This window comes from Trachurus japonicus, chromosome 5 (genome assembly GCF_045865225.1).
Source record: "Trachurus japonicus isolate A0001 chromosome 5, Traja_1.0".
In the NCBI taxonomy this organism is placed as follows: domain Eukaryota; kingdom Metazoa; phylum Chordata; class Actinopteri; order Carangiformes; family Carangidae; genus Trachurus; species Trachurus japonicus.
The window spans coordinates 19,647,881-19,664,784 of NC_140911.1; the positions used below are offsets into that span (position 1 = coordinate 19,647,881).

The 16,904-nt window shown below is 43.5% G+C and overlaps 1 protein-coding gene across 3 annotated transcripts in view; it reads right to left on the reverse strand.

Annotated features, from left to right (window-relative positions):
• The window catches only part of LOC146987478 (glutamate receptor-interacting protein 2-like), a 187,957-nt gene that overhangs the window by 103,870 nt on the left and 67,183 nt on the right, over nucleotides 1–16,904 (reverse strand). Inside the window, exon 1 of one of the 3 annotated variants that reach the window (XM_085776701.1) lies at nucleotides 4,963–5,133. The exons of the other annotated variants lie outside the window; for them this stretch is intronic. Within the exon in view, the coding sequence (XP_085632827.1) occupies nucleotides 4,963–5,131 (169 nt within the window). The 5' untranslated portion in view covers nucleotides 5,132–5,133. Of the gene's footprint in view, nucleotides 1–4,962; nucleotides 5,134–16,904 lie in introns of those variants that run through there. 3 annotated transcript variants of the gene reach the window in all.

Genomic DNA, 16,904 nt, shown 5'->3' on the forward strand with positions numbered 1-16,904 from the left:
TTTGTGCGTGTAATGGGATAGGTCGCAGCACTTGACAGAACAACAATACATCAGTATATGAAATGCAAAACACTCATAAACCTGGTGAATATTAACACTGGGACCATAAAATAAATATGGAACATAAAGAGAAAGAGAGGCATTTAGCTTCAGAGTGACGCTGCAGCTCAGTGTAAAGTCATTATCCGAAAATACACAAACACACACAGTGAAAAATATAGAAACAACTTTTTAAAATCTTAATCACCTCTACACAAGCTACTCACACCACCTTACATTAACAGATTGATGATACAAACACTCAGAAACCAAATCCTGCAACTACTGAATGGTGGGTCAAGGTGGGCAGGGCCAGGTGACTGGTTTTTTTGTGACATCCCAAAGTCACAGAAAAGTCCTAACAGCTAGTTTGGGACAGTTGATTCAAACACCTTTAATTCAAGATAATTCCTCAAGCCTAACTTAAGTTTTATTTGTTTTTGTTTATAATGTACCGTACATACAAAACGTACAGGCTTTTAAGTTTTCTCCTTATCTTAGTTTTATACTTGAAGAACCCCTTAATGTCCCTTTAAACCAAAACAACAGGAGGATGAGCCGGCAGCATGAGCTTTTTAGATATTCTGTGAAACACCCTGAAGTAACTTTCTCAGCTAAAGAGAAATCCAACCTCAGGTGTCAGACTTGAAATGAAGGTGTTTTGTGTAACTGGGTTCAGGTTCTGAAGGATGTATTTATTTTGATATAAATGTCCTTTAGAGCTTTAATATAAACATTTACCTTTATACTGTATGGAGCTTTAATATAAACATACAGAGGTGACTGAGCTTCACAGACGTTAAGGTTCAGTGATGCACTGAGCTGCCGCCAGGTTGGAAGCTTCTAGAGCTGAGAAAGAGAGGGAGAAAGAGAGGGAGGAAGAGAGAGAGAGAGAGAGGGAGAGAGAGAAGAAGAAGCGACTAAACCTCCACCCACTCGACTGTGGTTTCACCAGATATTGAGGGCAAAGTACAAGAGAGCGAGAGAGAGACAGAGCAAAGAGAGCAGCAGAGCACTGAGAGACCAAAGGAGAGAGACGGAGAAAAGGCGGGGGTGGAGGGAGGAGAGAGAGAGAGAGAGAGAGGACAGAGCGAGGGAAGAGAGGAGAGGAAAGGAAAGGAAAGGGGGGTGTTTAACTCCTATATTAGGTAGCTAAATATGTCTCAGTCAGAGTCCGTCACATCTGAGCAGGAAGTTCCTCATTTAAACATCTCAGACATTAAGGGAACCAACAGGACACGATGTGTGAGGGCTGTCAATCTGTTGGGGGGCAGGGGGTCCTCTATCTCTCTATCTGTCTATCTATCTGTCTATCTATCTATCTGTCTATCTATCTCTCTCTCTCTATCTCCCGCTCTCTCTGTTTCTCCAGCTGCAGCAGACTGAGGCACGTTCAAAGTCACTGTGTGTTATACTGTGAAATTCCCTCAGATGCAACGACTCACTCAAACAGAGGATCAGTGTGAAGATCCACGTTTGATCTGAAGCTTGAACACAGCCAGTCAGTAGCAATAACACAAACATAAATTAATGCTCTGATAATGATGATAATGATGATGAGGATGATGATGATGAGAGGGAAACGTTTTAAAACAGGAAAACGAAAGATGCATAAACCAAAAACCAGAACCAGCACAGTGACAGTGTTTCCTCAGCACTGAATGTTATTAAGTGAAACTGACCTTTGACCTCTTAGATTAAAAATGCCATCACTGACATTTGTCCTCACAGACACTGAGGTAATTAGTGAGTTGCGGCAAAATCCTGTTCTGTGATTTCTGTGATGTAACATTGAGACAGAGGAGATGTGATTGTCTGTGGCTGTGAGGCTTTAACCTTTGCCCTTTGACCGTTCAAAATCCAACCAACTGAATGGTGTGAGTCACAGTAACACGACAGACACTCGATGTCGACGACAGTCTCCATTATCAGACTCGGATCAGATCAGAGGATCTGAACCAGGTTCGGTTTGTGTCGCATCACAGTGACAGTGTTTTTCTGCTACAGAGCTGCACAATCTGCTGCTTTCTCACTGAGATGACACGATAACTCCACTATCAGTCTGTTCTCACATGGAGCCAATAAGATGAGAACATACGATGAGCTGTGTTGATCCCCGAGGCGAAACTGGGTCACTCAACAAAAACCCCCAAAATAGATGCAGAGAAACATGTTTAAGACTAAAAACGCAGTGTCCGGACTGCAGCTGCAACAGCAGCTTCACCAGTAGCAGCAGCTCCATGTTCCTGATCCTGTTCCTGCCGGCTGCTGCATATTGTGATGTTTCACTTGTCACATTAAACCTGGCTAATGTTTCTCTGCTACTGTGCAGAGTAAAAATGTTACTCAGATATGACACTGAGGAGACAGGAGGGATGAAACATGTCTTACTGCCGCAATCACAAACCTGCTACAGCGACAATAGTCACACTGTATTCCTATAGGTGACTGACCTGTGGTATTCTGTAACATGGGGGGGGGTCAGTTTAATGGCCCTTTTCCACTAGCGCTACTTGGCTTGACTCGACACATTTTTTTTGGCTTTTCCACTTGGGCTAGAATCTGGTACCTGTTACTTTTTTGTAGCAACCAAGGTTCAAAGAGACCTGGTCCGATGATGTCAACTGAATGCCGGCCGCTGATTGGCCAGAGTGTTCTCACTGGAGGAGTCGCGAACACGAGACTCAAACCTGCTATTTTAAAAAAAACACACAATTAACAGCGACCACTGATCTGTTCTAAGACTGTTGACGAACCACATCACGATCTGTCAGCGAGGTGCCGGCGAGTGTGTTTGGAGCTCGCGAGAGGATCGAAAAAAAGATGAAGCTAGATGAAGCGGCCGTAGCAGCCGTGCTGTGACGACCCCACCCCCACGTTGAGGAGGTAGGACTATGAAGTGCTCAGTTGTAATGGAAAATGGCCTAAAAACCAAGTCGAGTTGAGCTGTAACTGTGTAGTGGAAAAGGGCCATAATTCATCAAAGTGAAGTTTGAAGGTGTCAATCCCTCCAATATGATCAGCATCATCTGGAAACCCCTCTGATGAATAACCAGTGGTGACCTGTGACCTACAAAGTCACGCTATAGAGCTGTCATCAGGTGTGCTCAGGTGTCAGTGTGAAGTGTTTGTGAAAAGAAAGCTCCATGTTGAGGGAATGTGTGTGGGAAGAGAAGAAAACTAAACTTTCATCCTCCTGCTGCTCAGTTTGATCTGGGAAGAGGAACCGTCGACAGTCATTTCTCTGTGCATAAAACCTCATTCGACCTGGGAGCGTACATACTCCTCCCTCTTTGCCGATGCAGTGTTGTTGGCTCCGCCTCCATCAGCATCATATTATTCAGAGCAGGTTTCTAACATTGCATTTCATCAGCTGCTGTGGTCCGGTCCCTGTGAGCTCTGATCATGTTTAAAGCTGTTGTGTGAAGCTGGTGCAGGAATCAGCAGCGTGTGGATGCTGTTATCCTCTGTCAGCAGCTGATTTAACTCACTGCTTTCTCCAGCTGTGCTTCTTTTGATGAGCGTCCACCTCTTTTTGCTGTTAACAGGCCGCTCAGCCACTTCACCCACTGGACACCAGCCAGGGAACTAATTCCCTTTGTCCACGGTGGCAACGAAAGCACATTTCACCCCCACACTCACCTGCCAGCTTCATTATTTTCCCCAGGTGATAAGATGGTTAGAATGAGAATGGACTGAGCAAACAGCAGCTACCGGGCGCTGAGCAAGAAACTACAGCAGCCGTGATTGTGGGTCTGCAGGGTGATAATAACAGTAATAATAACTTGCTCCCTTTCATCATCTGAGCTGCTCCTGCTGCTGCTGCTGCTGCTACTCAGATTTCACCTTCAGTCAAACATTATTTCTAAAAATATAAAACCTTTGACTCAGGAGGAAGTGAACTGGCAAAATCTTGCTGTGAAGTGTGAATTAAAAGTGGGTGGCCGCTGCTTTGTGCCAAACGTACAGCTGCAGCAGCTGGAGGTGGAGTCACGGTCCACGGACCTGCTGCTCCGACTGCCTCCAAACTAGCCCTGAAGCTAAAACAACATTTACTGTAAAACTCAACCGGTCTCCAACCTAAAAAGGTCCTGGAACAGAGTCAGACCAGCTGGTCCAGGTCCAGGTGGACTCAAACTGCAGCTTCTCACCTGGTCTGGATGAACCGCCCCTGGATTTTAGTTCTGGTGTCACTAAACAAGAAGAATCCAAACCACCTCTTTACCTGAACTCAACCAAGCAGCTACAGCATCCAGGAAGACAGAGGTCTGGTACCTGCTGCTGTGTCGCACCTGAGGGTGAGAAACTAACTCTGCGTTCATTCAGATGGTTCAGATTGTTCCTCAGGTAACGGCCGTCTGAGTGACTGGTGACAGAGGCAGAACCAACCAATCAGAGAGCAGCGTCAAAGACTTGTCTCCATAGCAGAGCAGGTGTTTCCATTAAATCAAACACTGAACTGAACTCACATCAAACCACAACACACACACACACACACACACACACACACAGATATTCACTGAAGCTTTGACGGGGCCGAAAGGTTCATCTGTGTCGACTGACAGCCACCACCATGCCACTGGACATCATGAGACCAGAACTCAAGACTTGATCCAAGAATCTGGATCAACATTCACTTCACATTCAGACTCATTAATGGTTCTTAACGATGTTATTGATGCAGAAATAACAACAAAATTATTAATAATAATAATAATAATAATGATAATTAGTTAGATTTAAGATGATTCATCAGATGATGATGTTGCCAAACAGTAAGTCTGCCTCAGTATATTAAAACTGTAACGAACGAATTATGAATTGTGAACCTTTAACTTACTTTAACTTCCTTAGCTTTAACTCATTATAGTCACAACAGACATTACACACACACACACACACACACACACACACACTTCTCACCGCTGATGCAGAGGCTGAAGCGACACAGTTCGTCACACAGGGTGTCCGGGCTCTCCAGATCTCCCGGTCCTCCTCCACCTCCGCCTCTTCCTCCTCCTCCTCCTTCTCTCCTCTTCTTCCTCGGCGACATCCTCTTCACCATCTTCATCACTCGCTCCACTTTGTCCATCCTGTCTCCTGTCAACCTGCTCCTCTTCTCCTTTTTCTCTTCTAAACTGTTTTCTCTCTCTCTCTCTCTTCTGTCTTCTCTTGTTGTTTTCTTGTTGATCTTCCTGATAACTTTCCACTCAACTCTTCACTCACTTCTTCTTCCTCTTCCTCTCTCTCCTCTCAGCAGCTCAGTGGCTCCTCTGCTTTTCCCCAAAATATCCTTCTGCTCCTCCTTCTTCTTCTTCCCGACTGCTCCTCTTCTTCTTCTTCTTCTCCTTTACCTCCTATTCCTGCCTCTCTCTTTCCAATGCAGTAGCTACTTAATTGCTCAGGTTCAGCTCCATATACACATCCTCTAGAACTCTTCCTCTCTTCACCTCCCTCTTCTTCCTCTCCAGCAGCTTGCAGAGAGATCCACAGAGCGAAGCTGGAGGAGTGAGACACTGAGGGAGAAGAGAGGAAAGAGAGGAGAGGAGAGGGAGAGAGGCAGCACATTTACTTTCCCCCTCCTCTCCCTCACTCTCTCTCTCTCCCTCTCTCTCGCTGTACCCCCACCCCTCCAACATCCAACCTTCAAAACTCTCAGTCTGGGTTTTTTTTTCTTTTTTTTCCCCTTCTTTTATTTTGGGAGAACAGGCAGCGTGTTTTAAAACAGACAGACACAGTATGAAGCGGTTTCTTTTCTTTGCTTCTGCAGCCCCCCCCCCCCCTCTCACCCCCCCCCTTTTCCACACACACACACACACACTTTTCATTCTGTCACTTAACACACACACACACAGTTTGTCTCTTTCGTCCGCGCCCGACTTCCTCCATCAATCCACGTCTCCGCCTCCTCCTCCTCCTCCCTGCACCCCCCCCCCCCCCCTCTCCTTTTTAATTCCCTCTCTCATCTCCTTTCATCTTCCCTTCTTCCCTTTCTCCCTTCTTTGATTCCGTCATCCCTCCATCATCTCTCCCTCTCCCTCTCTCACTGTCTTCTTGACCCTGACACAATCCATCCTCTCAACACCTCCGTCTCTCTGTCCATCTCTTCTCTCTCATCTGCTCTTTAATCTCCAGTTCGTGCATCCACATAATAAGCTCTGTCTCTCTCTCTCTCTCTCTCTCACACACACACACACACACACACACACACACACACACTGTGGACACTTAAGCTTATCGGTCTCACACATAATGACACAGTCACTCACAAGTTTATAGACCGTCACACACACGCACACACACACATGGACACACTGCAGAGCTGGAGGTGTGAACGAACCCCAGGTATCTGTAATGAAAACTCACCTGGAGGAGGGTGAGGAGGGGGGAGGGGGGAGGAGGGGTGAGGGAGTGGGGGGGGGGGATTGGTAGGAGGTGGTCCTGCACTCTGCACTGAAACTGTGACACTGACTGAATTGATTACTGGCAGGAAATTACAGTAAAAGTGGCGCCATGAAGATCACTGGGGTGGTGGTGGTGGTGGTGGTGGTGGGATGGAGGTGGAGGTGGGGGGGGGGTGGGGTGGGGGTCTTTTCAGGCCGGTTTCATCTGTAGGTTTTTCAGCTGTGATCAAAGGACACGGAGCTGAAATCTTCTGGAGTCTCATGTCAACCTGACGTCTCATTAATACATGAATATTAACACGTTATGAAAGCGGCTGGGGAGGAGGTTGAGTCACTGTCACAGTCGTGTCTGTGATGCTGCTCCGCTCTGATTGGCTGGTTACACGCCAGGTTCCACATAATAACACAATCGTGTGTAACGGGTCGAGTCCACAGGTCGTTACTCTATGGATGTGAACAGTAAATGTGTCTTCTGTGATGTAGAGGAATCTATCGCTCATGTGTTTTACGAATGTTGTGTTGTGCATGATTTTTGGATTGACCTGAGCAATCATTTTTCTAACTTTCTTAGTGTCTCTGTTCTTTGTTATTTTTCTCATAACAACAAGTCTGTTGAATTCATTACTAATTACTTAAGTCTTTCCTGTAAATTCTTTATACACAAACACAGATTTCTCAAAACTAAACCGAAGTTTAAGGTGTTTCTACTTGAATTTCATCTTAAGTCTCTCAGAATTATAAATGACAAAAAAATGATCTACTGCTGCAGTATTACGACAGCCTGATGAATGTCTAATCTTAATATTATTTCTAATGACTTTATGGATTTTTGTTAAATCAATGATTATCTTTGTGTACTCTGTATTCTGTGCGTGACCAATGTATGTACCCTTTTTCTTTTTTCTGTTTGTTTCTCTCCTCTTCTAATTGTTATTGTTTTTTTTTATTACCGTCTCACCTGATTATTACCTTGTTTCATATCTATTTTTTGTCTAAAAACATTATTGTACTCTACTTGCTTGTCAATAAAGAAAAAAAAACAAACTCTATCACAACTAGGTTCTGTTGCTAGGCAACATCTTGTGGTTGTAAAGTTCAGGACAGGAGCAAAGTGGACCACGACAGTTTGTTTGTATTGTTGTAACCATGACAACAAAGATCGTCTAATGTTGAGGAGGAACTAATTTTAACCCAGACTAAATAGACTGAACAAACTGAACAGACTGAACAGTGTCAACAGACTGTGTGAACAGACTGAATAGTGTGAACAGTGAACAGACTGAACAGAGTGAACAGAGTGAACAGTGCAAACGGACTGAATAGTGCGAACAGACTGAACAGTGTGAACAGACTGTGTGAACAGTGCAAACAGAACAGTGTGAACAATGAACAAACTGAACAGTGTGAACAGTGTGAACAGTGAACAGACTGAATAGTGAACAGTGCGAACAGACTGTGTGAACAGTGTCAACAGACTGTGTGAACAGTGTGAACAGACTGAACAGTGAACAGACTGTGTGAACAGTGTGTATCAGTTCTCAGTGAAGCTGCAGAGTGTCATTCAGAAAGTGAATTCAGCTCCGTCTGCAGATTTTCTCAGACCAGATGCTGCAGTGCATTGTGGGAGATTAACCCCTTAAAAGCTCAGTGAGTGTTTCAGATACTGATCTCAGAGATGTTTCATGAAGTCACTCTCTTTATGTGTGTGTGTGTGTGTTTACACCCCGACTGATTGAAGTCAGGCTGAAAAAAAGCCAAAAACTATGGCCATGTGACTTTTTACCTCACTGTCTCTGAATCATGACTAATAATCACATTTAAGATCATTTCTCTTATTCATCTGTTCAATTTGATCCCTCCAAGGAGAAAAACTTGGCTTTCTCTCATTAATTTAGTTGGAGGTGGAAGGGGCTGGTTTTCTGATGCCAGAAGGGTGTTTGGAGTTTCATAACAAGATACTGTGTGTGTGTGTGTGTGTGTGTGTGTGTGTGTGTGTGTGTGTGAGGGAGAGAGAGGGTGTGCGTCACTGGTACTCCTCATGAACTGGTTATGAAACAGTCTCACCAAGTGGGAGTGTGCATTAATCACAGCTGCTCAACTTCAAATGACTTAAACTTTGCATGCGCGCACACACACACACACACACACACACACACACACACACACACACACACACACACACACACACACACACACACACGGACCTGTTTTAATCTCACAATAGGAAGCGATTTAAAATCTTGGGTATTATCAAGCTGCAGGTTCAGTGTGTAATGACACAGTCTGTATTCAGAAACTGAGCCTTAAAATCAGCTGTAAGGATTTTATGTGACTTTGTGATGTCACAAGAGCAAGCTGTTAACAAGCCCAACCAACCAACCTGGTCCCGCCATCCAACAGAATTTGGTTTCTCTGAGTGTTTCACCTGAAGTTTACATATCCATTTCTACTGGATCACCAAGAAATAAGTCAGAGCCTCCTCTCTTCCAACTGGCTGACACCGACTTGTTACTCCAGAGGGAAACTGAGAGAGGAACTGTAAAACTACACTGAGGTGATTTTAAGATCTCCTCATGGATCAACACTTGAGACAAACTGACCAGTAACAGCTAACTGGTCTCACTGAGAAACTCTCAGCCAGTCATGAACATCATATTCACAAACCGATCAACAATAAATGATTGATAATCAGCTTCAACTGTCTAAGAGACGTTCACAATCACTATGCTCATCTTTTGTTTCCTGTTGGTTTCATAGAAATCTCAGGAGCAAGTGATGAGTTCACTGTCCTCTCACTTCACAGGACCCTGAACACAGCAAGACCAGTTTCAATGGTTCCTGTTTCTAATATTAAAGGGACAACGAGGAGTTTCTATTCGGTTATAAAAAAGTCTCATATTAATGTGGATGAATCTCCGCTACCCACACTTGTTAATGGGCCTGTGGTGGAAAATTGCTATGATGGGTATTCTCCTTGTAATAAGTGGTAACATAGTCTTTGAAGTAGTTGTAGTAAGACCATGTAGCAATCCTGTTAACTCCATTAGTGGAGACATTTGTGTATTGACCATAATAAACCTGGGGGCAGAGGAAGGACACTAGGATGACCCATGTACAACCTTGTTTACTAACTGATCTAGGTTGTAAATTCCTATAGGGAAACCAACGACTGGGGCAGCCATTTGTTGAGTAACACATCTGTTGATTGTTTTATTGTCTGAGAAAGCTAGAAGTGCTTGTAGTAATGTCTAACCAGAGTCATAAAGTGGGGTATAAGAAGGGACTGCAACCTCTGTTCTTGGGGCACTACTCTGAACTGCTACTGCCATGTAGTTCTGTGTTCTGTTCCCTTCTCCCCTTCTCTGTGGAGAATGGAGAATAAACTTGGGTGCATGCTACCTCTCCTGTCTTGTTTTTTGACTCGCCACCGGCAGGACCAATATTTCCACGACAAGGCCCATTTTCGATAAATATATCGTTCTGTCTCTATCGTTATTTTGTTATTATTAGTGGTGGCGGAAATGCTGGGCGAGCCGACCAGCGTTTCCTTCGTGGCGAGTCATGAGAATAACGCTGCAGAATCGTCGTTTATGGTCGGAACTACGACGGTATGTGAACCTGTTTGAACCTCTGACTTTAATTATTGATGAATGAAAACATGAGTCTGTCTTGCGCCGGTCAAAGAATTTCACGGTGCGGAGGCTCATAAATGTAGTGTGAAAACGCTTCGCTTTTCCAAAACTCCTCGTTGTCCCTTTAAAGTTTCTTCTGCTGCACGTGCACACACACACACACACGCGTGCGCGCACACGCACACACATCTGTGAAGAAACGTACACTCAAGTTGGAGGATGGAAAATGAATGAATAAATAAATAAATAAAATTCATAGATTTCTCTCTGCAAACTTGCGAACATGAACAGGACTGAATTGAGTTGTTGGTCTGTTTGTGTCAAGACTCTGAAAACACAAAGGACCCAGTTTGTATAAAATATAAATGTTCATGGGACACAAATCTGTCGTAAACGCCCCTCATTCCTCCAGCTAATTATACAATTAGAGTATTAATGTGTCCCCATTCACACCTCCCACATACACAGATACACACTGTGTGTGAGCGAGCGTGTGTGTGAGCGTGTGTGTGTGTGTGTGTGTGCATCGATGCTGAGTTTTATAAATTCAGGACACAGATACATATTAAATCAGAAGTAAAGAAAAGTTGAGAGTAGGACAAGAACCGATGAATCATCTGCTTTAATCAGGCCTCAGTCCATGTCATACATCTACACACATTGAATTATTAATGTGAAATATATGAATAATAATTCGATCATATATATAGGTATAAATACAATAGTGAAACCTCTGTATGTGAAAACTGAATATAGACCCAGTTTGAAACTTGATTGGTTTCATATATTGACATAGAAACATGTATGTTTAGTATGTTTACACTGGATCATTTATATGAATATCCATCCATCCTTCAGCCTGTCAGTCATATATATTATATCATATTGAAGAAAAGCGAATCTCCCTGCACAGCCACAGTTCCTCGGGTGCAGGTGGGTAGCAGGAGTGCGTAAAATCAATAGATATATCTATTGATATTATATCATATAGTTAAATATAAAGGAGAGACATGTGTGTAGTTCCTGAATGATGTTTCTTTATATATCCAGAGGATGTAGATAGTAATAATATTACTTCTTCTTACAGGTGACATATGGAAACATCTGTCTGACAATAGGGACAGACAGTATAATACATCTGAGGACATGTTGAAACCAGGTTAATGATTTTTTGATGTTTGTCTTTGATCTGCTGAGAGACCAGGAGATGATTTCTGAGGAGATGAGATGATGTCCCACTGATGTTTATGGGATGCAGCTGTGTCGCTGAGACACATCTGATCTCATCCTCTGACTCCATATTCACTTTGCACTGTGCTGCGACACCGAGGGAACCAGACTCATCAAAACAGCCTCATGTCACGTTGGCAAACAGAAAAACAGGCTCATGACCCATTTCCTGTTCCAGCGCCAACACAGAGGGACACAGAGGCACCCAAACACACAGGAGTCGGTCCAGGTCCAGCAGCTGGATTCATATAGAATACATGACTTCAATGTCCAATGAGTTTAAGGAGGTCAAAGAGTGAGAGGGTGAACGAGGATGTTTCATAACCAGCAGGTCCAAACATGTCGCTGGATGAAGTGACCTTCAGCCTGAAGAATGAGCTGACGAGCAGAGTCTGTTCATCCTCACAGAACAATCAGAACATGAACATCCATCCACATGTGTTGCATGTGACAAAGCTAAGATTAGCATGTGCAGATTGTATTCAATCCACTGGTTTCCACTGGTGCAACTCGGCTCGACTTGCCATGGCACTACATACTCGTTTTTTTTTTCTTTTCCACTAGCACCTAGTACCCAAGGGGGCAGTTGTCGGTCTGAGAAGTGAAGCTCACTTCCGCGTTCAAAAAACTGCAATCCCCTCGGATTCCTCTGGGGGCTGGTGTCAGAAAGCAGCATTCTCATAGACCCCCATGTTAAAATCACCGATTTTACATCCTCAATAAACATGTTAAAAGCCTGGTGTCAGAACGTTTTTTGGTCTCAATCGATAGTTTCTACCCCCACACACACTCTGAGGGGGGTGAATTTTTTTTCAACTCTACCGTTTTACTGTTATTAGGTTAAAATTCTGGCCAATTAGGGCGCGGAAACGTTGAGTGACAGGTCCGAGCAGCTCCGTGGACCGCTGCTTCAAGGCCAGTGGGCGGGTTCTCGGCCGGCCAATCCAACATGGCGCTGTTCAGGCCGCCATGTTTGAGTCACAAAAACGACTCCCCAAAACCAATGGGGGACGTCACGGACGCTACGTCCATTCTTGTTACAGTCTATGCTAGTACCTGGTACCTGGTACTTTTTTGATAACGCCTCAGCCGAGGTTCCAAGCGAGTTGAGGCGATACTAAAATGTGACACCAGCCGATCGCCAGCCACTGATTGGCCAGAGCGATGTCACCGGAAGAGTCGCAAGCGCAGCAATGTCCGACACGACGACCAAATCCACTCAATTTAAAAACACACCGGCAGCAGTGTCCACTGATCTGTACTGAGACTGTTTTTATTCTTTTATGTGAGTTAAATGGCTGTTGCGTTGAAAACCACGCTCTCGTCTTGTCCGTAACCAAGGTGCAGACAAGACAAGTGAGTTTGGAGCTGATGAGAGGATCGAAAAAAGAGAGCGAGACGACGTGGCCGTAGCCGCCGTGCTATGACCTGGGAAAAGTTCCTGCGGTGGAAATGTTCCTGAGGAGTTGACAATCTGCTGAGCTCCACCTCCACCACAAACGGCCGGTTTCCCTCTGATAGAAATGACACCTCCAACAAACCGTCCTTACTCTGAGTTACCTGAAACTCTGAAACTGACTAGACTAGGGATGTCACAATTACTTGTTTTCACAATTAATCGCGGTATTAAATGTCACAATTAATTAATCGTAAAGATTCTTAAATACCGTCACTTTCCAAAAAAGATTATTTTGGAGGTAGAGGCAGATGTGCACAAAAGTTAAGTTAAATGTAAGAAATACTGGTCAATTTACCTAACGTAACATGGTAGAAATTGAAATGTTAGCGTCTCATTTGTGATAAAAAACAAACAATTAAAATAAACTTAAACATTTGGTATAGATGACAATGATCTGAATATTTAAAACACTTCCCCTGGAGGATTAATAATTGGTTACATATGAATAGTAGATACTTAAAATATTTAGTGTAAAGATTTGTAATGTAATTATATTTTGACTGTGTTTGATTTTACACATTCATATGTTGTGAAATTAATTAGGCTAATGCGTAATAATCGTGATAATAATAATACTGTGATTATTTCTCTGACAATAATTGTACAAAGAAAATCTATAATCGTGACATCCCTAGACTAAACAAATAACATTTGTTCTGGGCAGTTTCCCAGCGGCAGAGTGATGTTACATTCACACAGTTTGTGTATGTGAACAAATCAAATGCTCTTTTTACTGTATTTTAACATGTTGCTAGGAGATGGCTGGCAGGAAATTGTAAAATGCTCCACTGTAACTGGTCAACGGGGACAACTTTGTATTTAAAGCTAAAAACCAGTTAGCTTAGCACAAACAGCTGGCGAACCAACATCCCTTTGATTCTGTGGAAACGTGAAAACACTGCAGAAGCAGTTCTCATTTTAAATCAGAGCAGAAACTGCTGATTACTGTCAATATGTCAACACACACACCATCACACCTCACACTCACTGAGGGAAGCTGAAGTTCCCTAAAGCTGACTGAAGTTCTCAGTCAGCCCCTGATCTGTACAATAAGACCTCATTGTGTAACAGACCGACAACAGTCTCATGTTTCTAATGAAGCTCCAGTGGATCTGAACGGCCCCTCCCTCTCCTGTCCATCACCCCCTCCCTCAGCTTTTGTTGTCCCGCCCCCGTCCTGTCAGCCGCTGATCTCACCCTCACCAGCAGATTGTTCTCTGAGAGCTGAATGACAACAGTGTAAACAACGAGGGAAGTGAAGTGATGAGGTGACATTTCAAATACATCTGCATGACAAAGAAAGAAAGAAAGAAAGAGAGGGAGGAAGAGAGGGAGGAAGAGAGGGAGGAAGGGAGAGAGAGAGAGACTCCTCACAACCTCTGGCTCAGCTCAGACCCGAGGTTTCACTCTCTGGTTTGACGACGTTGAGGACAAGAGTCAGAGAGTCAGAGAGTCAGAGAGCTCTGCAGTGAAGACATGAGACCATTAGTCACACACACACACTCACACACACTCACACACGCACACACACACACACACACTGTAAAGGTATTTTTTAGAGAGAGTAGCAGAAGGGGAGGGAGGGGGGGAATGAGATGGGGGAGGGGGGCGAGGACGAATTATAGCAGAGAACTGCAGAGCAAACACTTTCCTTCCACTGGCTTCTCTTAATTCTTCTGGGTCACACACACACATCCACACACACACACACACATTTAGACACACACACACACACAGAGAAAATGAGGACGTGTTCCAGAAATTTCAACATTTTCTCACTTTGACTGAAAAACTTCCACAAACATTCAGGGGGGAAGGGAAGTATACAGACACACACACACACACACACACACACACAAACAGACACATACTATAGTGTATATATATATTATATATATGGTGTTTTTTTCCTTCAGTTTGTTGGATTGACTTGACTGATCGGCAACGACACAACAAAGACAACAATCCACTGAGACAAAGGTGGAGCAGGAAGTGAAGTGTCCTCTGTGCCAACCACAGGAACTAACACACACACACACACACACAGTGTTTGAACTGTGGGTCAAACAGATGAAATGGTGGAAGTTTAAATTCAACCTGAGACATTCATTCAGACCTTCTGTCGTCTTGGAGCCGTGTGAGGCAACAGGGCTCAGTGTGTTACCCAAACACACACTGGGTATCAAACCACCAACCATCTGAACTCCTCATTACTTAATATGCACACACACACAGTACACACACACTCACACAAGTCTGGTTCCAGACTTCACACTCTAAACTCTCTCTGATAACCATCCAACAGTCTCTCTGGACTCTCTCTCTCTCTCTCTCTCTAACACAACTACACATACACACCAACTCCCACTGTGACACACGCGTGTGCTGGAGCCGTGCGTTGCCATTGGTAACGGGCGTGTGTCAGCTATGTACAGAGGAAGTTAAATGGGTCACGGGTGCAGCAGAGAGTGTGTAGCAGAGATAATGTCAGGATGTCTGTCACACACCGCAGTATCTCCTGAGCGTACGCACACAAATGTATGTATGCACACGCACACACAATGCAAATAGCTGGATTTAGTATAATGAATGGATAACATCAGACCTGTGAATCTTCTTGTGTGTGTGTATATGTGTGTGTTTGATGTAACGTGTATACATCACATACACATACAGTATAGTGAGTCCACATGTGTGTGTGTGTGTGTCTGTGTGTCTGTAGTCTGAGCCCAGTCCAGGTTATAGACACCAAACACTTTAACATCAGAGTAGAGGAGCAGTTCAGCACCATGGACAGCAATGCATATTGACTTTAGCAAACACATACTACTAATAATAGGCAAGGCAAGTTTATTTGTATGGTACATTTTTACAAATAGTTTGTCTTTACAAGCATCATAACAATCCTCTGCCCTTAGACCCTCACATCACATCCACTGAGGAAAAAACCCCAAGAAAACCCTTAACAGGGAAAAAACGGGAGAAGCCTCAGGGTGAGCAACAGAGCAGGGATCCCTCACCCAGGACGGGCAGAGGGACACTAGATGTTGTGTACAGACAACACCTTTTACACATCACCTTTGTAACTCTAAAACACCTCAATGTGCTTTACATTAAGATAACATTTAAATAATTATGATAAAGTAACAATACAAATAGAAAATAGTAGGCAGTGACTTCAGTACCATGGACAGCGCCACAGTCTCATCAATGGGAACAACAATTGATAAAACTACTACTGACTACTGACGCTGTCATTCAATATTATAAACTAAATGGCAGTGTCAGATGGGCATTGTCCTGCAGTCAACAACATCTAGATCATCACAGTTGAAATGTTGAATGAGCTCCAGATGAGCAGCAAGAAACTTTTCAAGTCTGGTTTTGAAATCAATCTGTCCATGACCATTTGTGTTGTTCAGTGCAAAGAGACACACTGACATCACCTTTATGAACCTCTAGTCTACACATCAACCAAAACTCATCTAGAGACTCTACGATGAGGAAAAGACTGAGCAGTAACAGTTCAGACACAGCAACAGATGATGTTCCTCCGCCTCGGGGTCATGATCTCACTAGTCTGTGTTAGGGATGTCACGATTACTTGTTTTCACAGTTAATCGTGGTATCAAACGCCACAATTAATTGATCGTAAAGATTCCTAAATACCGTCACTTTCTGAAAAAGATTATATTGGTACCATATCTGCAGATGTGCGCCAAAGTAAAGGTAAATGCACAGATACTGGTCCATTTATCTAAAGTAACACTGAATTAGTAGGAATTTAAATGTTAGCGTGTCATTTGTATTGTGAAAAAATCATTAACATAAACATTTGATATAGGTGACAATTAATTACTTAAATATTTCAAACACTTCCCCCAGTGGATTGATAACTGGTCCTATATTAAGAGATTAGTCATGTAATTATATTTTGACTATATTTGATTTTGCACATTCATAGTGTTGTGAAATGTATTGATGATAATCGTAATTAGGCTTGGGCGATAGGTAAAAAAATTCCAATCGGCCACCGTACCCCTTTAAATCGGCGGTTGACGATATATTCGGCCGTTATGACACGTGTGCAGAGCGCAGGTGATAGATAAATAATTTCAACAGAATTGCTGTGAATCTGTG